Raw genomic sequence first — 24738 nt, 5'->3', positions numbered from 1 at the left:
CCAACATCTCTGTTTCAGGCTACACTTGACAGGTTTCTGTGGGGGGAAAGAGAAAGGCAAGAGCCCATACTGCTATGGGCAGAGATAAAGCAGGGCTGCGCTGTGAACCCAGAGATATGACAGCAAATGACTGTTCCCTTCTCCACTTTGTTCCCACCTCAAGGTAGCCTTGAATTCCTTGCTGGTACCAAAGAATCAGGAAGGTGGAAGTGCTCATCTGAGGATATTTATAATATTTGTTCCATTACACACTTTTAGACCAGATAATTTGCTGTGCCTTGCAGGCTCCTATCATGTGTGTCTGTGGTTTGGGGTGACTTTGTGAAAACAGCTTCAGAGCCTGTGGACTTAACATCCATTTCATTATCTAGGTTGTCTATGTGCTGCTGACAATTTTAGCAGATAGAATAGAGAAGCAGAGAGGGAGTGAACCACAGATAGAATAGAGAAGTGAAGAGGGAAGGAAACATAAGAGAACTAAGAAAACTCACAAAGGGGAAGAAAAAGAAAAAAAAGAAGAAAGGAGGATAAGAAAAAGAGAAATAAAGAGCCAAACCAGCAGCAAGCCCAAGCTATACTCAAAGGACACTTTGTATGTACATCAGAATAACTAGAGGTGGTCCATGAGGCTTAATTACTGCTCAGGGCATCACCAATAAGGCCCTGTTGCAGATGTTCAGTGGTAAACAAAGCCGTACTGCCCTGTGGTTTCCACTCACTGTCCTGTTGGGCAGCGGGACTAAACTAAGAACACAACACTCACACTGGAGAGAGGAAAGATGTCTAAGGCTAGCTCACTACAACACCAGGCAATTTTTTTCTATCTAATCCATGCCACCACTGAAAAGCAAGTTATGCCATAAACCACTCTGTAAGCGCTCATGATGCCACAAACAATGCCTCAGCTTTGGCAGGGTGGGTGATGGGATGGCTCTGCACTTTCAGCAGACAAAATTGGAGAATCTAGTTTAACACCTCAGCATCATAGAACGGTTTGGGTTCGAAGGGACCTTAAAGCTCATTCAGTTCCAACCCCTCTGCCATGGGCAGGGACAACTTCCACTACACCAGGTTGTTCAAAGCCCTGTCCAGCCTGGCCTTGACCACTGCCACGGATGGGGCATTCACTAACACTTCCTATAGTTATCAAAACAAAAATGATCTGTAGGTTATGGAAAAGTGAATGCACATTAATTTTGATACTATTTTAATAATTTTCTCTATTACAAGAAATACCAAAAAAACTATGTTACTGTAAAAGTGCTTATAGTGTCTTGCTCCCTGAAAATTGAGTACAAAACCAAGTTACACATATATCCAAGATGACTGCAAAAGCCACTTTATAGGCAACCCAGGTAAACTGGTATGTTTCCTTAATTTTGTATTTTCCAGCTAAAACAAAACAAAAAGAATGTAACTTAAAATGTTAAAATTTGGGAATAACAAAGACAATGCAGGGATGGTATTTCTGTTGCACAATTTTCTGAAAAAAGACCCATTAGTTCACATTGGTGTCATCTACCAGACAACATTAATGCAGCTGCACTGCATAGAAAGAACTTAGAGCAAAGGAATATCTAAAACAATCAAACTTTGGACATAGAGCAAGGAAGACATGCCAAAACAGAGTCAATGAAGGGGAAAAAAATTATTTAACATATAGGACATCTTTGAAAGTTCATTTATTTTTGCATTTGTTTACTGAGTCATGTTAAACTGTTTAACCATGTCAGATTTTTAATCAGTTTGGTTTCTTATGTGTGTGGTCGTATGATTTCTACTACATTTATCTGCTAAGAGATAAATGCTAACAGGTTACCATCTGTTAACATGTTGTTTCAGGATATAAGTTGTATTTTTTCATATATGTACAATACATTTGCTAAAAATAACCGATTTTGGTCATAACATAGATGGATTCATATCTCACTGGACAACAGAACCTATAACAAATAACAAGGAAAATTGTGACAGATTAGTTTCAGAGTTCATTGGAATTCTTCCCATAAACCTCAGTGAGCTCTAATTATGCCCTAGGAAGAGTTACCAACGTTATCAGTTTTCCTTTACCATATGCTGAGAAAAAAAAAGCACACATTTGTTAATGGAAAGAAGAAGTTTTCTCCTGAAGCCTGATACCAGCAGATGAAGGTAATTTCCCAGGGAGAAGTGAAAAAGACACAGATCCTCAGTACTATCATACTAATGTAGGAAGAAAAAACCTGATCTGGTCCACTTCTCATTTTCGGTATTCCAGATCATTTTCATGATCAACTTGTTTCCAAAGGCATGTGACAAGAAGCCTTAGCTTAGATGACAATTAAGGAGATGTTAAATCATGGACTTTATTTAATACCAGGTCTGCATGCATGTGAGAGAGGGAAAACAACTGTTTGTAGAAGTGGTATTGAGAAGTTTTGAGTAAACTCCACAATGGCTATTATTTCCAGCACAGGCCTGTTTCTTTAAGGTTTCCCCACCATTTGTGTCTTCCTAATCAGTATCTGCACTCATTGATTTTGGATACTTTCCCTAAATCCATGTTTATTTTTGCAAGGTAGTCCAAATTTCTGTCTTCTCCTGGCTCTACACTGTAGCAGGAAAAGTGCTCTCTTCATTTAAAATGTAAATCAACTTTTAGGTTAGCTGCAAATAATGTAGCTTATGGACTTCAAGGCTGATTTGAGTATACAACACATACTCAGTTTATATACTTGTCTTGAGTATAAAAATATGTACTCAGTATATGTTAATGGAGTCAATTTTTCAAATTTGTGTGCTTGAAATGTGGGTATTTATACTGGGAGAACATGGATGGAAAACACCTTTTGCATGGACTTCTCTAAAGAACTAGAGAGTTGACATAGATTTTAGAGAAATTCTGATAAGTGTTTGAACATGGTCTTTTATCTTCTACCCTACTTTAATGACTACAGTCACTCAAGCCTAGAGTACCTTAATTTGAAAAAAACCCTATACGAATAATCCATTATTGAATAACCATCACAGTTTGAACCAATATCTAGTGAACCTCGTATTGAAATAACTCCATGTCTTCCAAGCATATTTAGAACTTCTGCATCATTCATTATTGCAGCAGTATTGTAGCACTATTACCTACAAACAAAAATTTGACTGTACAAATGACAAGCAGGTGCACAGATTTTACAGCTGTGGAAGATTATTATCATCTAGTCTAACTTCTTACTCACAACAGGCTATAAGACCAGGAAAACAAACAAGAAACATTTGAAAATTACAGGTTCAAAACATCCAAATGATTGATTTACAACTCTCTAAAACTATTAAATTCCCAATAGAAGAGGAAATGAAGAATGGCAACATTGTTGCATGATTTCACTCATACTGGAGGCAGCAGAAAAGAAGTGGAAGAGAAAGAAAAAAGGGGTTCATGGAGAGTTCATGCCATCACTGAAGGAAATCAGCATGGAGCATAGTAAGGAATGATCAGATGTGTACTAACTTGAAACACTCAGTTACCAGGAGTGGATGCATTCATGTTTGTACAAGTATTCTTAGCATTTTCAAAGTCTGACAAATAAATCAGTATAGATGCAGTAGGGAACACTGCTTCACTGCTGAAATGAGATGAATTCTTAAAACCCCTTTTGGTCAGAGCCAGAGACTGATATGAATTTTGCATAAATAGAAATAGTAAATAAGTGAAAACTAAGTAAAGAACTTGGTTCTTAGTTAACAGCTGTATGACTGAGTACATTTAAAACCTATTCCAAAACATTTGGTATATTTAAAAACATTCCAAAACCTATTTGGAAATGTGAACTGAATGAAGGAGATTCTATTAAGATAACCATGACCATTGATATATACAGGTTACAACAGTCAGTGACTGAAAAAAAAAACCCAGCTGGTTGCTCAATAAGGCTGAAGCTCTCCAGCTGCTCAACTTTACCTCCAGAAATGTAATAGTGTGTCATTTTTCACTGATCTACACCACTTCCAATACAGAAACAGCTATTAGATTTCATTCTTTCCTTACAGATGCCAATATTTCAGGCCCCAAAAGGAAAGCAGAAATACGTTCTTACAGGGCACAGTTTCTACAGTCATACATGTTCTGTTAAATGTGTAACTTCCCTTTCAGTAAGAGAAGCTGTTCAGTCTATTCAGCCACCTTTACACTTCTTCCACTTTCCTCTGTTTCATCTTCTTGTGAAAGAGCAAACACAAGTGCAAACCTCCTAATAAAGTAGACCATTTCCCTTTGTTAGGGAGTACATAAAACTTTCACTCATCTTGGTCTCATTTCTGGTTTTAGCTTCGTGTTGCCCAAGAGCAAAATCAGAACGGTAGTATTCAGTATTTAAGCTTGAGAAAATTCACCACCTCACATTTTTATTATTAGAAGACACTTTCATGCACAACGTTTGTTCTACTGAAGTCTAAAGAAAATTTGCTGCTGACTTCAGCGCAGAATATTAACTGGAAACTGTAAGAATCATATGCTTGTAGAGTGAATAGCATGATTTACATACTTTTTTTAATCCTTTGTAAAAATATGGTAAAAGGAAATGAGAAAATAAAAGGGGATTCATATTGTGTATTAAACTGTTCCTCTTTAATGGAAGTTAACAGCATTATTAGGTGTTGCATAAACATTCTATTGTGGAAATATTTCAATAACTACCTGAACTCACTGTAGTATTTCTTTTCTTTTTTTGCAAGTGTGGGGAGGGAGCTTGTTTCCTATTCTATTTTTCAAAATCATGTATTTCCAAGTATTTACATATAGAAAGAAACTGTGAGGATGCTTCTCTGTTCAAAAGAAATTAACTTTTTAATAAGCTCTGGAGTGCTAGGTTTAGTGTTTTTTTTTTAAAGTTTAAGTACCAATACAGCATGAAAACCCCTGTCTCAGTGAGATTTCCAGACCAAGTTTTCAAAACTGAGGAGCTGAAATGCTACTGATAAAAGATAGAATTTTATAATATCTATCCAGGTTTAAACTAAACTCAGTGTTTAGAATCACAAGCTGCTGTGGTACATAGTATTACAATTCAAATACTAAGTGCTGAAGAAAGAAAGACGTTTTAAAGTGCTTTTATAGGAAACACAAAAGATCCCTAAGAGATATTTGAAACAAATGCTTTTCAATTCACACCCTCATTATTTATTGTTGAGTATTAAAATGCGATCAGCCACTCCAGAGTCATACAGAACAAAATTACTGGGGAGCGGCAGTTAAAAGCTTTGAAGCTCCTTAGCTATTTCTTGCATGGTGGTCAGATCTGTAGTCTCTTCTACGATTTCTTCAGGACTCACATGTTTATGGAATTAAGTTCTGATCAAGTGAAGATCATGCAGAAATTAGTAAGGGTTTGCTATCAGCATGAAAGCAGATGAGAAGATAGGTTACATCTAATATTTCCTTAATTAATTTCTCCACCATGGTGTTTGGCAGATTGAAGAGAAAAAAAAAAAAAAGCAGAAAGTATTTACATTGCAATATATTGTAATATAGTAAATACAGTACAATTTACTCTCCCTCCCCTTTTAGGTTCTCTTTTGTTGGATTGTGTAGCACCTTTCTGACTGATGGTCACTGACTGTTTAAATACTTTCCCCTGTAGGTTTGGTCCTGTGATGTGTGTAGCTGTGGACAGTGGGATAAACCCATAAGCTCAGTGAAAGCAGCCAAAGGTTAGTAGTGCAACAAAATTAACTCTTTCTAATAATTTAAAGCCATTCTACAGCCTTTGCCATGAGTCTGTATTCCAGAAAGATTGAAATTTTGCATAATGCAGGCAATGGAAGAAGGGAGTAACTGGCAGACAAGAGACAAGAGAGCAATTAGTCACAACTCTGTCACTTCTGTGTATTTTTGGCAGTATTTCAGTAATCTAACAAAAGCAGTAAATAACATAGCTGGGTTTTCAATTGTTGTGGGCTTTCTGAAGCATTTTATACCCATGCTGCTGGGAAAGAATCAATTACACAAGATGAAAGATATTTGAGGAACAGGCCCATACTTTGAAGGGAAGATTTTGGTGTACAGGTGTAATTTGTGTTCAAATTGTGGGAGTTTAACTTTGCTTAAGCTGAATTCTGAAAAAAACCCAACCCAAAACCAGACTTTTTTTCCCTTTAGGAAAAAAAAGTGGAGTCCTTTTTGGTATTCAAAGGATTTCTCTTCCCTTCTCCCTTTTTAGTAAGCCAAGCCTTTGCACCAAAAGAGTCTTCGAGATTTAATTGCACCTTATTTTGCCCAGGGACTTAGGATACATAGGATACTTAGGAAACATAGCAGAATGCATATTCCCTAACAAACCTTTCTGATGGATCATACACAGTTACGTATATTACTTATATACACATACAAACACAAAAATAGCATACACATAGTGTGTGTATATATATGTACACCATATCCAGTCAGTGAGTCAGGGACTAAAAGTCACATCCTGGTATAATTATTAAACACTTGTCCCAGTTTTAAGCAATTTTTTTGCAGCCTTTTCTACTACCACAGATGTTTTCTGAATAATCAGTTTAGAGCTCCTACAATTTTTGCTTTGGTCACTACTGCTTATCTGTGCACTGATTGATTCCTTTGTGCAAATTTTACATCTTAAAATTTCATCACTGAGCCTTTGGCTTCAAACAGTATCTCAAAGATAATTCTACAGTCTAACCTGTTATAAGGAAGTAATTTGCTTGCAAGAACATTTTTAAAATGCCTTCTTTTGTCCACAGCCTAACTAGGTCACAGAGATGTGCTTTTATCTATATTTAGAAGCAGTTTTATCCAACATGGAGCCTCCTGAAAAAGAAACAGGAGTATCTCTAATACTCCAACCACCTTCATGCTCTCCACCCAGCATTTCCAAGAACAGGGTTATAAATAGCATCAATGTGTCACAGGTGACAGAGGGAAAATATGTCTGGTTTTCCAGTACAACCTCTGCCTGGTTGGATGGATGAATGTACATAAACACACATGCACACACAGATAAGTGCATCCCTCAGGAGGACTACAAGGATGTCATGAGGTTATGCATGGAGAAAATTAGCATTGGGCCAAAGCCCAACTAGAAATTAATCTGGCTACTGCCTTAAAAGACAATAAAAATATTTCTATAAATACATTGGCCACAAAAGGAGAGCTAAGGACAATCTCCATCCTGCATTGGATGCAAAGGAAAGAGTGACAAAGGATGAGGAAAAGGCCGAGGCACTTAATGACTTCTTTGCCTCAGTTTTTAATAACAAGACCAGCTGTTCTCTGGGTGCCCCCCCCCCCCCCCCCACCTGGAAGACAGATATGAGGAGCAGAATTAAGCCCCCATGATCCAAGAGGAAATGGTTATTGACCTGGTACACCATTTAGACACATGCAAGTCTATGCAACCATGAGGGATCCACCCAAGGGTACTGAGGAAGCTGGCAGAAATGCTCACCAAGGCGCTTTCCACCATTTATCAGCAGTCCTGGCTAACTGAGGCGGTCCCAGCTGACTGGAGATTGGTAAATGTGACCTCCATCTACAAGAAGGGCTGGAAGTATGACCCAGGAAACTACAGGCCTGTCAGTTTGACCTCGGTGCCAGGGAACATTCTGGAGCAGATCATCTTGAGTGCCACCAAACAGCATGTACAGGACAAGCACAATGAGGCCCTGTCAGCATGGGTTTTTGAAAGGCAGGTCCTGCTTGACCAACCTGATCTCCTTCTATGACAAGGTGACCCACATAGTGGGCGAGGGAAAGGCTGTGGATGTTGTCTATCTAGAGTTCAGTACAGACTTTGACACTGTTTCTCACAGCGTTCTGGAGAAACTGGCTGCTCATGGCTTGGATGGGTGTACTCTTGTCGTGGTTTAAACCCAGTCAGGTAACTCGTTCACTCACTTCCCCCCTTGTTTCCCTCCCCCTACTCCCAGAGGGATGGAGAGGAGAATCAAAAAGAATGCAACTCCCACAGGTTGAGATAAGAACAGTTTAGTAACTAAGGTATAACACAAATCACTACTGCTACCACCAGTAATAACAATGATAAAGGGGATAGCAAGGGAACAGAATACAACACCTCAGCACCAGCCGACCGATAACTCGCCCCCCTCAGCCCGACCAAGCACCGACCCATACCTCCTCGAACCCTGCAGTCTCCCAGCCCTTCTGGGTAACTCCCAGTTACATCCTGGGCATGACGTGCTGTGGTATGGAATACCTCTTTGGTCAGTTTGGGTCAGGTGTCCTGTCTTTGCTTCCTCCTGGCTTCCCCTCCTCCCTGGCAGAGCATGAGGCTCACAAAGTCCTTGGCCAAACCAAAACATCGCTGTTATCAGCTCTGTTCCCAGGCCGAAAGTCAAAACACTGCACTGCACCAGCTACCAAGAAGGGGAAAAATGACTGCTACTGCTGAACCCAGGACAACTCTTCATTGGGTATAGAACTGGCTGGATGGCAGGGCACTAAGAGTGGTGCTGAATGGAGTTAAATCCACTCGGCAGCTGGTCACTAGTGGTGTACCCCAGGGCTCAGTATTGAGGCCAGTTCTGTTTAATATCTTTATAAATGATCTGGATGAGGGGATCGTGTGCACACTGAGTAAGTTTACAGATCACACCAAGCTGGGTGGGAGTGTTGATCTGCTGGAGGGTATGAAGTCTCTGGAGAGGGATCTGGACAGGCTGAATCGATGGGTTTTGGCCAGTGGTATGAGGTTCAACAAGGCAAAGAGCCGGGTCCTGCACTTGGGCCACAACAGCCCCATGAAATTCTCCAGGCCTGGGGAAGGGTGGCTGGAAAGCTGCTTGGTGGAAAAGGACCTAGGGGTGCTGACTGATGGAGCTGAACATGAGCCAACTTGTGCCCAGGCAGCCAACAAGGTCAACAGCATCATGGCCTGTATCAGAGATAGTGTGGCCAGCAGGGCCAGGGCAGTGATCATCCCCCTGTACTGGGCACTGGTGAGGCTGCACCTTGAATCCTGCATTCAGTTGTGGGTGCTTCACTGCATGAGAGACATTGAGGTGCTGAAGCATGTCCAGAAAGCCAGCAAAGCTGGTGAAGTGTCTCGTTAACAAGTGTTAGGAGGAGTAGCTGAAGGAAGGGGGATTGTTTAGCTTGGAGAAAAGGGGGCTTGTGGGCGACCTTATTGCTATCTACAGGAGGTTTTAGTGAGGTAGGTGTGGGTCTCTTCTCCCAAGTAACAAGTGATAGGACAAGAGGAAATGACCTCTAGTTGCACCAGTGGAGGATTACATTGGGTATTAGGAAAAATATCTTCACCAAAAGGGTTGTCAGCCATTGGAACAGGCTACCGGGGAAGTGGTTGAGTCACCATCCCTGGAAGTATTTAAAAGATATGTAGATGTGTCATTTGTGGACATAGTTCAGTGGTGTACTTGGTAGTGTTAAGTTTATGGTTGGACTCACGGATCTTAATGTTCTTTTCCAACCTAAATGATTCCATGATTCTGGAGAACAAAGACAAAAGGTAGCTGCATTATTTAACATGAAACAAAATTCAGTATTTTAGGTGAACCCTAAATTCAGGAGAAGCTTTGTGTATAGAATCTTAGACTTATAGAATAGTTAGGGTTGGAAAGGACCTTAAGATCATCTAGTTCCAACCCCCCCTGCCATGGACACTAAACAATGTCACCCAAGGCTCTGTCCAACCTGACTTGAACACTGCCAGGGATGGAGCATTCACAACTTCCCTGGGCAACCCATTCCAGTGGCTCACCACCCTCACAGTAAAGAACTTCTTCCTTATATCCAATCTAAACTTCCCCTGTTTAAGTTTTAACCCGTTACCCCTTGTCCTGTCACTACAGTCTCTAATGAAGAGTCCCTGCCCAGCATCCCTATAGACCCCCTTCAGATACTGGAAGGCTGCTATGAGATCTCCACGCAGCCTTCTCTTCTCCAGGCTGAACAGCCCCAACTTTCTCAGCCTGTCTTCATACGGGAGGTGCTCCAGTCCCCTGATCATCCTCGTGGCCCTTCTCTGGACTTGTTCCAACAGTTCCATGTCCTTTTTATGTTGAGGACACCAGAACTGCACACAATACTTCCAAGTCAGATTTCAGTAAGAGCAGAGCAGAGTAGAGGGGCAGGATCACCTCCTTTGACCTGCTGGTCATGCTCCTTTTGCTGCAGCCCAGGATACGGCTGATCAGTGGAACATAAAATTTTGCCAGAAGATAATTATTAATCTGCTTTGTGACAGTCTATGACTAGTAAGGCTTGGAGCATTCTTATGTGTCAGTTCCTCTGGAGACCTGGGGGGTTGTTGACATTAAATCTGTATTTAGTTTTATAGTGGTGATTTCGCCCATTTATTTAGAAATAAAAACTCCTCCAGATTAGGCTTATAAAACTGGAAGTAATTTGGAGAGTTGTCAAAGGTTTTTTCCTCCTCCAAATCTGCCAGGTAAATATCTCTGGGATTAAAACAAAGAAAATAAATTAATCTCCGCCTTCTTATTACAATACAAAGTGAGAGAAGCCAGGAAACATGGCGCAAAACCTGATGGTACACAGTGTCCTTAGATCTCTTGGCCATTGTTTTCTCTCACAGCAGCACATGTTAATGATACAAAGAAGTTTAACATTTTTTGGCATTGGCTTTTCATGTCACAACCATAATAAATGTGCACATTACTGTTTGTATTGCTGCATCCTTTAGATGCACCGCCAATTTCTAGAGCCTGTGCATGCACAGCCAAGGACAAGATTTTGCCCACATATAGCGTGGTTGAATTAAATTAAGCAGAAATCTTGCCATACAGATTCAGATGCAAAGTAGTGTGTCACTACATGGCACCACTTGTTTATGTTGCAAAGATATTTTATGGGTCAAACTTGATAAATAAAATAACATGTTAAATCCAGGAGAACAGGAAGAAATAAAGGGATTTTGGTGTTTGTTTATTTGAAGGAATTTGTGCAACACAGGAAAAATCAAACATGATGAAGAATGAAGAAACGAGTTTCAATGTGGACAGTACCGCAGCCTCTTCCTTCTCCCACTGCCTGCAGCCACTAAGCCCTGTTACAAAGCCACACAGAACAACTCCATTTGGCGACGAATTCAGACCACACCTCTCACATTTCCACTATGGCCCTCCTCCTCTTGGAGACATGGAAACATTTCAGGGGTCCTTGGAAGGAGGTTCTCGGAAACGTAAGAGCATGCCAACAAAAATGCCTCCTTCCATTGCCCTCGAGGGTTCTTTGTCACCACCAGACAGACCTGAAGACCACAATGATATAGGCTCTTCTAGTCTCTCCTTGGTGTTCCAACAGCCAGCACAGCCCAAGTACAGGTCCCAGATGATCGACCTCTGCAACTTTGGGTTTCAGTTCTACAGAACTCTGGAGCACTTTGGAGCCAAGCCCATTAAGCAAGAATCAGTGAAGCCTAACGTGGCATGGCCCAGTAGCCCAGGCTTCATGCAGGCTCCTTACCCTTATTATCCTAAAGTCCACCCTGGCTTAATGTTTCCTTTTATTGTGCCGCCAAACTTTCATTTCAGGAACCCCTTTCAAATGAAAAGACTTCCAGAGCCACCCTTCAGGAGAGCTGAAGTAAGAGAAAGTGGTGAAAATAAGCAGAAAGTGGAACGAGTTGATGTCAACCTTCAGATAGATGACAGTTACTATGTTGATGTGGGGGGTGAACAGAAACGCTGGCAATGCCCCATGTGTGAGAAGTCCTACACATCTAAGTACAACCTGGTCACCCATATCTTGGGGCACAGCGGCATTAAGCCACATGCTTGCACCCGATGTGGCAAGCTTTTCAAGCAGCTGAGTCACTTGCACACACATATGTTGACACACCAGGGCACTCGGCCACATAAGTGCCAGGTATGTCACAAGGCTTTCACTCAAACCAGCCACCTCAAGAGACACATGATGCAACACAGTGACATCAAGCCTTACAACTGCAGGATCTGTGGCAGGGGTTTTGCCTACCCCAGCGAGCTGAAAGCACACGAGTCTAAGCATGAGAGTGGCAGAGAGAACATTTGTGTGGAGTGTGGTCTGGACTTCCCAACGCTGGCTCAGCTGAAGAGACACCTAACAACCCACCGTGGCCCTATACAATACAACTGCACTGAATGCGATAAGACATTCCAGTACCCGAGTCAGCTGCAAAATCACATGATGAAGCACAAAGACATCCGCCCATACATCTGCACTGAGTGTGGCATGGAGTTTGTGCAGCCCCACCATCTCAAACAACACTCCCTAACTCACAAGGTAAGCCAGAACTGGTTGCAATCTCACTTCGCATCAGAAGGTAGTACAGGGATTGCAGGCTACTAAAGATACATGTATGTACCTCCTCGGAAAGAAGATAATCAGATCATAGAGCCTCATGCTGGCCCTTTGCCAGCTGGAGAGTGTTATGTAGAGCAAAAGCTCCAGCAGCACTGGCAATAGTAGGTGCCATATGTCTCTGTCTGTCTTTAAAAAGTACACACAAATTGTGCTCTGTCATAAATGGGAGTCCAATTAAACCACCTGTATTACTTCTCAAAACTGTATTCACATGTTTCCATCTGTGGGGTTTATCTTCAGAATGGCCTTCTGTAACATAACATAATTTTGTAGAGCTGTATAAACCCCCTGAGATTTTAACAGAAATTTTCCACTGAAAAACAGATCTATCGCTATGCTCCCTTAATTGGGAAGTAGGTGGATTGGCAGTAGACTGCAGCAAAAGAGAGATATTATTACTCAAGAGATTCGGAAGAATCACCATAATGAGACATCTAGGGGAAAAAAAAACAACCCACCCTCTCACATAAGTTATCCATAATGCCAGCTAATGAAAGTGGACAAGCAGGACCGTAGTCCCAGCCAATTTGTATCAAGTAGCAGTCTTGCCACTGCTGGCAGCAATGACAGCAGAGTCAGTTTAGGCTGGAGCAGGCTTTGGAACACATCCAGGAAGACTGCTTTCAAAAACAGCGAAAATGTAACTGCTCAATCCAAGAATATCTGAAAGTGGCTTGTCCTCCTTTACAAAAATGCTGTTAAGATAAGCCAGAACTCCATATATTTTATAAAAATTTGCTTTGCATACTTTTAACACTTGAATTTTGGCTTTTACGTGGAAGACATTAAAAATACAGAAAGATACAGTGTTTCAGTTTTATAGACACATTTGCTTTCAAAACCCAACAACCTCTACATCCACTTTTGCTTTTTCTTTCCTACTACATGATTGTAATTTTTTGCTGGTTTTGGAGATTCCCTGGTCTTTGGATTTACCATGCAAAATTCTACCAATTTGAGACTTGGTGATTTTCTGTCACAGGAAATGCAATGCCCCTGAGCCTTTAGAGAGCTTCTGCTTCTTTGTCCACAGCCGCAGGTGGATTCAGCTGCGGACATAATTAACAGCACTTAGCTGACCAAATGCAGTCTCACATCAGACAGGCAGACACTTAAAGACACTGTTGGTTTTCACAATTTTAGCTTTGCAAGTAACTGTGAAAAACACTGATTAGCACAAAAGTAGGGATGGTTTAGAGTGTTCTTTGTTATGGGGTAATTGCTCTCAGCACTTCTCTTGTAAATCCTCATTACCTTCTGCAAGTTATACTTGAACTCTTACAGTGTTTAGTTGTAAATTCATTGATTTTCATAGCATCTAAATGAGTTTTTGAGGAGCTGGCAGTAAGACCATATGGGCATAAGCAAGAATATTGAATAATGCATTATTAAAATGACTGTATGGCATAAAAGGTGCTAGAAATGCTCTGTAAACACCAGGTAAAAAATTAAATGTAACATGTATATCCTTATTTGGTTACATTGCTTGACTACTCAGTTGCTTCAGATTGTCTTCTATAGCTTTCTTCAAAATAGGGCTATAGCTTTTTCAGAAGCCAATGACATTCAAAAGCAAGCACTACTTTAGTCTCTTAACTGGTTAGCTTTTATTCTTGTCTATTAAGTATATTTAACCAATAAGTAACACATGCAGCAGGGTGGGAAAGAGAAGCTCTGTTCCTGACTATGTCTCATACGATTTGTAAACTTACTGATGGAACGAAAACTTAGTATTCATTAAGCTTATATTTCTGTTTTTCAGATCTTTGTAAGAATTTGCCAGGAAAGAAATACATAAATATCTACCACTCGAACAAATGATGTTAAAACTGAAATAATTTATTACCTGCTTTGCTAATGAAGAATAAATAATTCATATATTTTTGTAATGAACATTAAATGATCTAGAAAATCTTCCATCTACAGATTTTTCTGATTTTTTTTTTTTTCCTTTTCTCACAGGGTGTGAAAGAGCACAAATGTGGAATTTGTGGCCGGGAATTTACTCTGCTGGCCAACATGAAGCGACATGTCCTGATCCACACCAACATCAGAGCCTATCAATGCCATTTGTGCTTCAAGAGCTTTGTGCAGAAGCAGACGCTCAAGGCCCACATGATTGTTCACTCTGATGTCAAACCTTTTAAATGCAAGGTAAGTTCATTTGGTGGCAGAGGCATTATCGCAAAATAATATAGCACAAAATAATGGAGGTAAACTTCTGTGGTTTACTCCTTTCCCCTTCAATATCAGCATCTTTCATCCTCAAGTATTTTTCTTCTGCTTTGTGATCATTTCAATGCCACAGCAGTTTGAGGACAAGAGGCATACCTGACATTTGCTTAGTTCTTAGCCATCCAAACAGAAGTCTAAGTGTTTAATAGCTTGAAACAGTGACTAAAAACACAGTTCAAGTCATGCACCCCACAGGGGACTGTAGAAAAGCAGCAGCCACAATTTCACATAGTGATGCTGTGGGACAGTTCAGAGAAAGACTCAAACAAAGCTACAGAAAAATACAGCTGCAGAAGGGATTTGAATGGGCCAAGTGTAATTACCAAGCTGAAATTCAGGGCAGGACATCAGTATCTTAACAAAGCAGCCTCTAAGACTGTCTCGCCTTTTTAGGATTCTGTGCAAATTCCAGCTTGCTGCCTTGTGCCAGCCCATCAGAGGCTGACATTCCCTTTCCATCCCCTCTTCTCCCTCCTCATAAACTTTAAAAGATTTGGTTTTCTTGACTGTGCTCATCTCTAATATCTTCCTTATGAATTGGTTGTGTTCATATTCTGATCCAGTATTGGACACTGCATCTGCTCCTTTGCTGCCTAACTGGCTCATTATTTTAGTCAGAGGTTGTAGGTTTTATTCCTACTATGATCTCCTCTAAGAGGGTTGTAAATACAGAGTGGAGCATATTATCCAGTTTAAGCGTCAGTAACTGAAGACTGATCTGGAAGCAATTTCTAGAACTCTTTCATCCAACATCTTTATGGAATTAAATATTGTCTTAAAATGAAAGCAACATTGAGAAGCAGAGTTGGGTGAAAAATTTTAAATGGTATTATTTTGTCTTGAAAGATGTAGAATTTCAAAATGTCATAGGAAAATATGGCATTCAGTGATAATCTTAGTAGGAAAATGTTAGAATTAGTCAATGCATTTTGCTTTGACAACTTTGCAGCATTTCACCTTGAAAAAAATAACAGAAAAATCTTCTAACTTTAGGGTTTTGCTAATTTTAATTTATGTCCTACTAGAAAGTTATTTTGTATGCTAGAATTTATGTTAGTCTATACTGATAAAATAACTTCTGTTACTGAATTGCTTGTGTAATTCTGTGTCAAATCTTCTGTAGACTTTCATTCTGTGTGAATACCTGCAAACCTGTCCTTTTGTTCCCAATTGGTCAAAGTCCTCATCTGATCCCTCAAATTTCAGAAAAGGAACTCAATTGTTTGATCAATTGCTCTGATGCAGTATCTGGACCCACATTATTTTTTCAGTATGTGCAGATTAGCTGGAAGTTTGTGTTCAGCTTAGGGTTTGATGATGACAGTCTATTTGTACTTGGAGTTGGCAATAGCTTGAACAGGCAACTGGAGTACCACCAGGAACACCTGTTTTTCTTATTTTTTTACTTCTCTGTCCCCACCCAGTGTTCCTAGGAGAAAAGAAACAAGCAAGCACAGTAAACCAGTTTCTCCCATGGCTGCAGGGATGCCCCTGAACAGAATGTAGGTTGTAACAAGCAAAGAGAGAACTAGCATTTGCTCTTTTGTGTTAGGAGCATCCCTTGGTTCTCTGGTGGGCCCTTGAAAGACTTGGGCAAGTATTCTGGCTGGTATTCAGAGGGTTAAGGCAATGACCAGATAGCAGCCTTTTGGCACCAAGCTCCTCCTCAGCAGAAGGAAGGATATAGCTGTATGAACAGCCTGCTTTAACAATGGCTCACATGTCCCCCGGGAACCGCCTGCAAATAGATTTCATCTTGCTTTCTCTTGTACTTTTCAAAGCTTCCTGTTTTCTCACGGTCCTTTTGGACAGTTTACAGTCTTTCTCCCTCTCCCTCTCTCTTTGAGGAAAGGAACACCCTTCTTATGAAGAAAAAAAAAAAAAAAGAAGAATGTAAGGGAAAGAGAGCACAGCCAGTAGCCTTTCTACTTCACCACATGCAATGGTTTTCTTTACCTTTTTCTCACAGCAAAAGAAAACATGAGGCTTTCCTATGTGTCTAATCACAGCTAAGCACAGACTATCTGAAGTGAGGGAGTAGCAAATAGCTGTCCCTTCTGTTTCCTCATCCAGCTGCAGCCAGGATCTGTGTCTAGATTTTGTCTGAAGACTGAAGTTCTCTGTAGTGTTTAAAGGCCTGAGCCCATGCTGCCTTTTTAATTTCTGTTTAAAAGAAAAACAACAACCCCCTCCACCCAAAACCACTGAAGAGTTCTGAAGGAGTTGCACCAACTGGTGCAATAGTGCTAATCCTGATTTGTAGAGGAAGCTTCTGTGAAACATACCATTGCTTTTAGTGCTGAAGTCAGCAATATTTTAGACCTCCAGTAGAGAATGTAATGAAGCCAAAGGAAATGTGAGAGATAAGTACTTTGGAAGAAACAAAACAGACTGACAAATCTAGAAAGGTGATACTTCAAGTGGTGACATAGGAAGACAAAATCTAGCGTTGATCTAAATTACTTCAGTCCATTTTACCAGCTAGTGCTGCGAAGTGTGTTCAGCAGACTTGCAGCTGAGGTCCTTCCCTTCAGGGCTTGAATTTTACTTTGTCTAATATAGACAGCCTAACAAAAGTTCCACAAGTAAACCATGCTGTTCCTCCTATCCCAAGATCTCTTGCATAAACTTTGATTCCCCTTCACTGTTAATGTGCTCTGTGAAGAGTTCTGCTGGAGCTCCCTCTCATGCAGCCGGCTCAGGACTCTGATCAGTGCTCACAACCCTGCCCTTTCACAGAGAGAAAATCTTGTACACCTTCCTGGTTTGGTCTGCAGGCTCAGGCTGTTCTTTAAGCACTGGTTGTGAAACCCAGCTAGATCTAGGTCACTGTCTTCCAGCATATGAGCACAAAACCTGATCCCTTCATCCTCTGGATCATGAATACTCATCTGAAAGTCATCATGTGCCTTTTGAAATGTATGGGTTATTGAGAGACAATGCCACACAGAGCAATTAACCCCAAAAAACAATTTTAATATCTGCATTTCTTTCATTTTCCTGCCACACCTCTTCACTGTACTACCATTTCCTCATGTTCTCAGGGGAGATTTCAGGACAAGAACACATTACACGTCCATAAGACTGGGCATGACATTGGGATATAGAAAACCTACCCCATTTATTCAGATACACAAAATTCTAGTTCCTGTCTTTTCATTATGGAGATAAATAAATATTGCCTTGACAAAAAAACAAAACAAAACAAAACCCAAACCACAAAACAACAACAAAAAAGGGCTTCTACTAGACCCATTTCAATAATCAATACCTTATAAAGATATAGCACCTTATCAACCTTTTTTTCCTGATTACCAGTTTAGATAGAGAAATAAAGACCTAGCTGTTGGAAAGCAAAAGCTGGTGAGAAAACAGATCAGCCACAACACAAGCAAACAACTAGAAGCCTTCTGCTGAGGGGTATTATTATTGGCATTCTTGTAGCCTGAGAAACATTGACATGTCATAGGTCATTCCAGCAGCTGTTAAGATATAATCAGCTGTTGTTCTTCCTTGCAAAATTTCTGTGTTCATCAGTGCTGCTTCTCCTCTTTGCTTCCCCCATCACTTTCAGAGTGGTTTTGGGTTTTTTTTTGTGCATTCATTTCCCTGAATACAAGTCCTCAAGCATATTAACTTCATTCAAATGCAAAGAGACAGTCCTCTTTCTTAAGTGGGTGGATGACCCTTGGAATCAGACATTTTAGTTTTACTGATTGATATCTCATTTTCAGTGGCTTCCCCCACTCCAGCTCCCCATCTTGGTGAACAGTTTGCTGATAAATTTGTCAGAATATTAATTTTAGCAAAACCACAAAGAGCAAATCATGGAAGAGAACTTATGCAGCTGAAGCAAATAGTTTTTTGAAAGCAAGTGAATATTTCCAAACTCTCTTTTTGCAGCACTGACTCAGCCCAAGCTTTTATTTGAACACAATACCCCTGTAAATTCCTGTATTAACGGAATGCTTCATTTTCCCCTCAAGAAATGGTTTAAAATACAAAAGATACAGTACTATTTCACCAAGGATCATTCCACTATCTACATATCATCCACATATTCCAGGTGATGGCTTTGTGAATTTGACTCAAAAAGTACTGTAACAGACCTTCTGTACTATCCAAATAAATCAGAATTCAGATTAGATCAAAATTTTGGTGGAATCTCAACAACTGTTTTTTAGTAATTTTCTCCTCAATGGCTACACTGCTTGATAGAAGTTTCTTTTACTCAGTAATGGTGATTCTGGTTCATATAGCGATAAAGACTGTAAAGAAAAAAAATCTGATGGTAAAAGTATTCCTAAGAAAGGGCCTGAAGTAGAAAGCAAACACCAAAGTTTGCAGAGGATGGAAACAGCCACTTGAATGTGAATAAAATTACAAATCCTAATAAGGAAAGACCAGAAGACAAGTAAGACTAGAAGCTTGTAATAGTGATCTCAAACTCTCATGTCTTGAGAATACCTTTGACTCATAAGGAACTAGATTACAAAAGGATCCATCTAGATAAACAATAATAATGGAAAAAAACATCCCCCTTACTGTTTCATTAAAGGCAAACCTGCACAATCAATGGATTGTTGAGCATGATCAGTGAGGAGCATGCTTCAGGAAAAGCTGAGTCATTCTTGCAGCCCCATGACTATTTAAATTCCAGCTTACTCACCAGAGAGACTGAAACACAGAAGTTGGTAAACAGAAGATAAGAGGATCAGAGAAAAACAGGGGAGTAAAAAGAAAAAAAAAAAGGAATTGCTTTTTCTAGTTTAAGCAAAATGTGCAGCCCTTTCATTTCCACTTAATGAGAAGTAATACTGTGCTTGACTGTTTCACAGAAACCCTTCATTAGTTTTATTTTGTATCTCTATCTCTGGTGTTGCTCCTGCTTAAAGGCTAGATTTATAAACTACAAACAAAATGGTTCGCCAGTGCAGAAAGTTATACTTTGCATTTCATTAAAATTAAGAGCCTTCCAGGTAACACACTTAAGCCTCTCACCTCCTTACAAGAACATTCCCTGTTTTTGGAGAACCCTTGACTGTGTGTTCTACTCACCAAATTTAAAATATGACAGCAGTGCAGAAGGCCTTAGGTAGATCAGACTTAACTGCATATTCCCGTCCATAGTTTTTTTTGTCTGTATCTTTGAAAAACAAATTGTAGCCAGAAGCCACCAGGGCTCAAGTTGAGAAGAACAGGTCCTATTTCCTTTCAAAATGTTCTGCTTGTACCCGCTTGAAGTAATCATTTTCATTTTTACTTTTTTTTGCAGCTTTGTGGAAAAGAATTTAACAGAATGCACAATCTAATGGGACACATGCACTTGCACTCGGACAGTAAGCCTTTCAAGTGCCTCTACTGTCCCAGCAAATTCACCTTGAAGGGGAACCTAACCAGGCACATGAAAGTCAAACATGGGGTTATGGAACGAGGATTTCATTCTCAAGGTAATATTTTTCAGCAAGGCTATTCTCTGAGAGATTTGAAGATGCATATCTGTAAACCCAAATGGGCTTTGTACTACAGATCCAATGTGATTGGGAGAGATTGAATCCCATAAGCTCTGGAGGTTGTCATTAACTATTTGTGTCACTTCAGTGATACAGATCAGAGATCCCCAAGGTAGTGACCCTTGTCTTGGAGATCTTTCAGACTAGATATCTGATAACACACAGGTACAGACTGAGATGGAGGAATAGATGGAGGCAAAATGCAACAGCATTTATGAGCAGAAAAGAAATACTTCTAGCGTACTAAGTTGCTGTTGTCAGGTGTTAGGGAGAATACATTCAGTAGTATGAGCGTAGATTTATCAAGCCATACCAAATGTTCTTGTACTTAAGCCCAGGCCTCCCTATTCATTGCTGTGAGAAGGTGTAGTGTCCGCAGCATCACAGAGTTTCTCTTAGCATGTAGGTACTCTGAGATACAAATGGGAGCGAGCTGGTGGAGATTCAGTCTTGGGGAGGCTGTGGTGTATGTACTTGGGCAGGGGAGCGATTGGATGACATAATCTTCCTGACTGAGGGTATAGTTCCATTATTTTTGAATAAACATTACAGCTGCAAGGGACTTGATTCCTAGAGGTTGACACACCACAGCCTAACAGCTATGGACAAGCAGATATTTTCGCCCACTCATATCTGTGTACAAGTTTGTTTTTTCTCTTATGTTTGAGGTACACCATAAATTCTTTCAAAACTGACACAAACAAAAAAGCTAGAACACTCCATGGGTCTTGCTCACTGCTTATTGAATTCCAGTCTGGAATGGAAGCCTGAATGGCTCTATGTCGGGAAGCCTTGGCTATTCTGTACCATATTGACATAGCTGTGTTACCAAAGGCTCAAGAGCCAGTTTGCAAAGAAACGTGGATAAGAGGAGACATGGATTTTTGACTACCCAGGGAAATTGGGAATTAGGGAAGATAGTTTCAAAAGTTTCAGTATCCAAGATATTTTGTGTCTTAAGACTTTCTGGATAAATAATTCTTTCATAGGTAAGATTTTTTGGTGTTCCTCAAATTCAATCTTCAAGACAGCTTAACACACACGTAAAACACACACTCTAACTACATTTGGCATAAAAATTTACAAAGTTCCCAACAGGTAATGAGATAAATAGCTCTTTTTTTTTCCTGTAAATCTCCCACAGCACTATGCTGGTTATGCAATTACTCATAATTGAAGACAGCCTAAGAGCTTTTCAGTGTACAGAGATTTTTCAGCCCTTGAGGCTTTCAGACACCAGGCAATTTGTAAGGGTTGCCACCTCCTCATGAGTCATTTTAACAAATACAAACTGTTGCAGATTAGCAGCTGTATCTAGTGAGGCTGCATTGATCAATTACTAAGGGAAAAAAAAAAACCAAATCAAACTGTCTGAATCTTCTTCAGTGTGTCCCAATGCTCAGAGTGTATTTGAGTCCGTGGATGCCTCCTAGATAATGCCTGGATTTCCAGCAAGATAGGAGATGCTGACAAATATTGAGATAAACCAGATCCAGGACTATGCTCAGACTACACTGCACTGCTAAAAATCATAATTTGTTCAAAATGGTTTCCTCAAGCTAAAGCACAGAGCTTTTTCAGTGGCATGAATGGCTTCTCAGTGGCTGAAAGATGAAAAATTAAGGAGAGTGAAGGTTGTAGGCTGCCGAGACTTGATTGTCATTTCATTTTGAAGTGGTAACTTTGAACTGAAGTGTTTATAGAACAATCACATTAAAATGTTTTTAATCTTTTCCAACCGTCTGGAAAAAAAAAAAAAAAAAAAAAAGTACAAAACCTGGGGCTTTGGTCATGGCGTGTGATGCTTTAGATCAAAGTTTTCATTTCTAAAGAAGTAAGAAGGAAGAGGGAATGTACGCTGGCAAAAATAGCTAAAAGGGGCCAGGCCACTTCACTTTTATCCCTAGCTCCCTAATCCAGCGTTTGGCATGTCCAGCACAATGTTTTCTGTGTCATAACCTGACTGTGAAGTGTATACAATAGTACTTCTTTAACAGTATCTCAAAGGAGATGTCATGAGATGTAAACAGTAAAGTACTTGAGACAGCTGAATGGAAAACAATGGTAAAGTATGAAATGGGAGGCCACCTCACATTCTGTTTTTTTTAACCATGTATCACATATATAAATTGTTCCTTTTCTCCTCCCTCAAACCACTACAAGGTTTTGGAAGAGGAAGAATTGCTCTGTCCCAGACAAATGTCTTAAGAAGCTTGGAACAGGAAGAGCCCTTTGATCTTTCCCAGAAAAGCCAAGGGAAGGGAATCTCATTCCATTCAGATGGCGAGAGTGCCAAGGGAAGCTCATGCCAGGAAGAAGAGGAGGACAACTGCTATGAGGCAGAGAGATATACCCCTGCCATGTACCACCAGGATGACAATAAGCTATACACGGCTCAGGATCTGTCTGGCAAACCTGAGTGCATGATGAAGGACTTCAGAGAGTCCTACTGCAATGAGAAAGAAGTGCAAAGTGAGGGACGACTGGAGAATAGAACAGGAAGCTCAGACAAACAGGAGAGCCAAGGAGACAGAGACCTTACAAACGACAAAGAACACCTCAGCTTTAGATCCTTTGGAAAGGCCAGGCTTGGCCACTCTCTCTCTGATTACTTGTATTTGAAGCACAGGAACAAGAGCTTGAAAGAATTGCTGGAAAGAAAAGTTGAAAAACAAACAATGCTTATAGGCATTTAAAATGGACATTTAAAAAAGTCTGGAAAATGGGAACTAGATAGCTTTTAACATGAACTGTAATTTGTCAATACCTGGAATTTTGTAGTAGTCTTTAGAAAAAACCAAGCCAATGAATAAAAATAATTTAAGGTAAAACACATATATTAAAAGTATAAAGCAGTTCAAGGTCACAAAGAAATGCAACAGATATTGAAAAATAACATTTTAATACTTACCCATTTATGTTTAATCAGACAGTGGGGTAGGTAAAGAAGCTTATTTTTCGTTTATCTGGGATGGTAGAGACATATGCAATTTTCTAGTTATCAAAAAGCAACGTATTCTAGCATTTGATTTATTATCTGACTAAACATATGAAGAATTCTAACTATAAATCTCAAAAAAAAAATAATCTCAGTGCTAAGTATTTCACAGTGTAAGTAAGAGTACTGTTAAACATGATGCACACGGAAGTGTTGTCATTCTCAGAACTAACACAGTCCAAATACTTCCATCTAGTGAAGTGACAGTTCAACCACTTACAATGAGAAATGGGAAAGAAATTAAGAAGAAATAGTAATGTTTTGTGATATGGTGAAGGGCAGCTCTGTAAGGACTGGAATTTATTACAGTCACAGAAGCTTTTTCTCTGGCACAAGGAATGTTTGTGCTTTGCTATGTTTCAGTCAGAATGGGAGTATTCATCAGTTCTTCAAGTGAAGTAGCATGGACTGTGCTGACATGTTGTTCTACTGTCTGCTCAGACCAACATATAATGAACAGCAGCAGCATGTAGCATTTGCAAGTTTTGCTGTAATTACACATAAAGCAATATGAGTAATTTAATAGAGAAAAAGATGCAATTTTGCCTTTTATCTCTTCAGTTTGTCTTGGCTCTTAAGGCTGATTTTGAAATGCGCAGGTCTGAGCAGATTTTATTTAGAAGATATGGCAAAAAAAGAGCCCTTATAGGGCGAGCAGCACATCACAGAGGAAAATTGGTTTTGTATTTCCTCTTTACCGAGTGAGAAATTTTTCCTTTATCAACATGGTTTGACCAGTAACCTGCAGGCCTTTCAGAAGAATTCCACTCATGCTGTTTTTACTGAGTCATTCACAACTTTTCATTCTTTTGATTCTCATAACAGATGCTAAGAAGCCACAATTCCATTAAGCACATTCCATTAATTGAATGAATAATTTGATCAGCCCATTGATTCCTGCATCTTCAAAGTAGACTACAAGCAGCCCCACTCCACCCTATTGCTTATAAGGAAATATAGATTTAATAAGTCATTTAATTAGTCCTATGTCATTCATACCCATTCATAAACCCACTCAAATGGTTTAAATCTATATATATATGATACATCATATCTAAATATGATTGCCTTCTTCACTTACCTGCCAAGGTCTTGATTTGAATTACCTTGCTATCATGCTTAATACATAGCAAGTTATAATTAAATATAATCATAGACTTATGGCTTCCTAAGGCTAAAGTCATGTAGCTGCAACTCTCTGACATTATTAGAAACCACTCACTGATGATTCTCGTACCTACTAGTTAATCAGTGTTCACAGGGCAGCAGCCCTTAATGATCATATAAAACTGGGTTTATGTAGTCTGAGGCTGCAGAAGGCAGTTTCAATTTTCATGGCTCAAGCACAGTATAATAAAGACTCTGAAGAGCAGAAAAGCTGTTGATAAAAGAAGCTGTAACACGCAGGTGACTCTTCTAAAATGTAATGAACTCTACAGCTGGCATACAGGGTATGCCAAATTGAAGTGGAATGTAGGTCATGTTAGGCCTAGAATTAATATCTTTCAAAATAAGGTGTATTTCAGAGATGCATATCCATATTTTTTCAGTGATGAATTGTTTTATCATACACATTCAACTTACTTGCTTCCAGTGCTTGTAACTCCTCTTGGAAAAGGAGCCATCTTTCTTTCAGGAAGACACTGTGGTCAATC

General features: G+C 39.8%; 1 protein-coding gene across 1 annotated transcript in view; it reads left to right on the top strand.

The window, feature by feature from the left end:
* ZNF366 (zinc finger protein 366) overlaps positions 1 to 24056 on the top strand; it is a 34067-nt gene extending 10011 nt beyond the window's left edge. Inside the window, exons 2-6 of the mRNA XM_057406107.1 lie at positions 5613 to 5682; positions 10929 to 12256; positions 14300 to 14491; positions 19848 to 20022; positions 22249 to 24056. Of these exons, the coding sequence (XP_057262090.1) occupies positions 10958 to 12256; positions 14300 to 14491; positions 19848 to 20022; positions 22249 to 22781 (2199 nt within the window). The 5' untranslated portion in view covers positions 5613 to 5682; positions 10929 to 10957 and the 3' untranslated portion in view covers positions 22782 to 24056. The remainder of the gene's footprint in view (positions 1 to 5612; positions 5683 to 10928; positions 12257 to 14299; positions 14492 to 19847; positions 20023 to 22248) is intronic.
* Positions 24057 to 24738: the final 682 nt, after the last annotated feature.

This window comes from Pezoporus wallicus, unplaced genomic scaffold (genome assembly GCF_028554395.1).
Source record: "Pezoporus wallicus isolate ANWC-B61680 ecotype Strahan unplaced genomic scaffold, APGP_CSIRO_Pwel_v1 contig_7506, whole genome shotgun sequence".
NCBI classification, from domain to species: Eukaryota; Metazoa; Chordata; class Aves; order Psittaciformes; family Psittacidae; genus Pezoporus; species Pezoporus wallicus.
The sequence above is the reverse complement of the archived record's forward strand: the minus strand, read 5'-3'. Positions and strand labels throughout refer to the sequence as shown.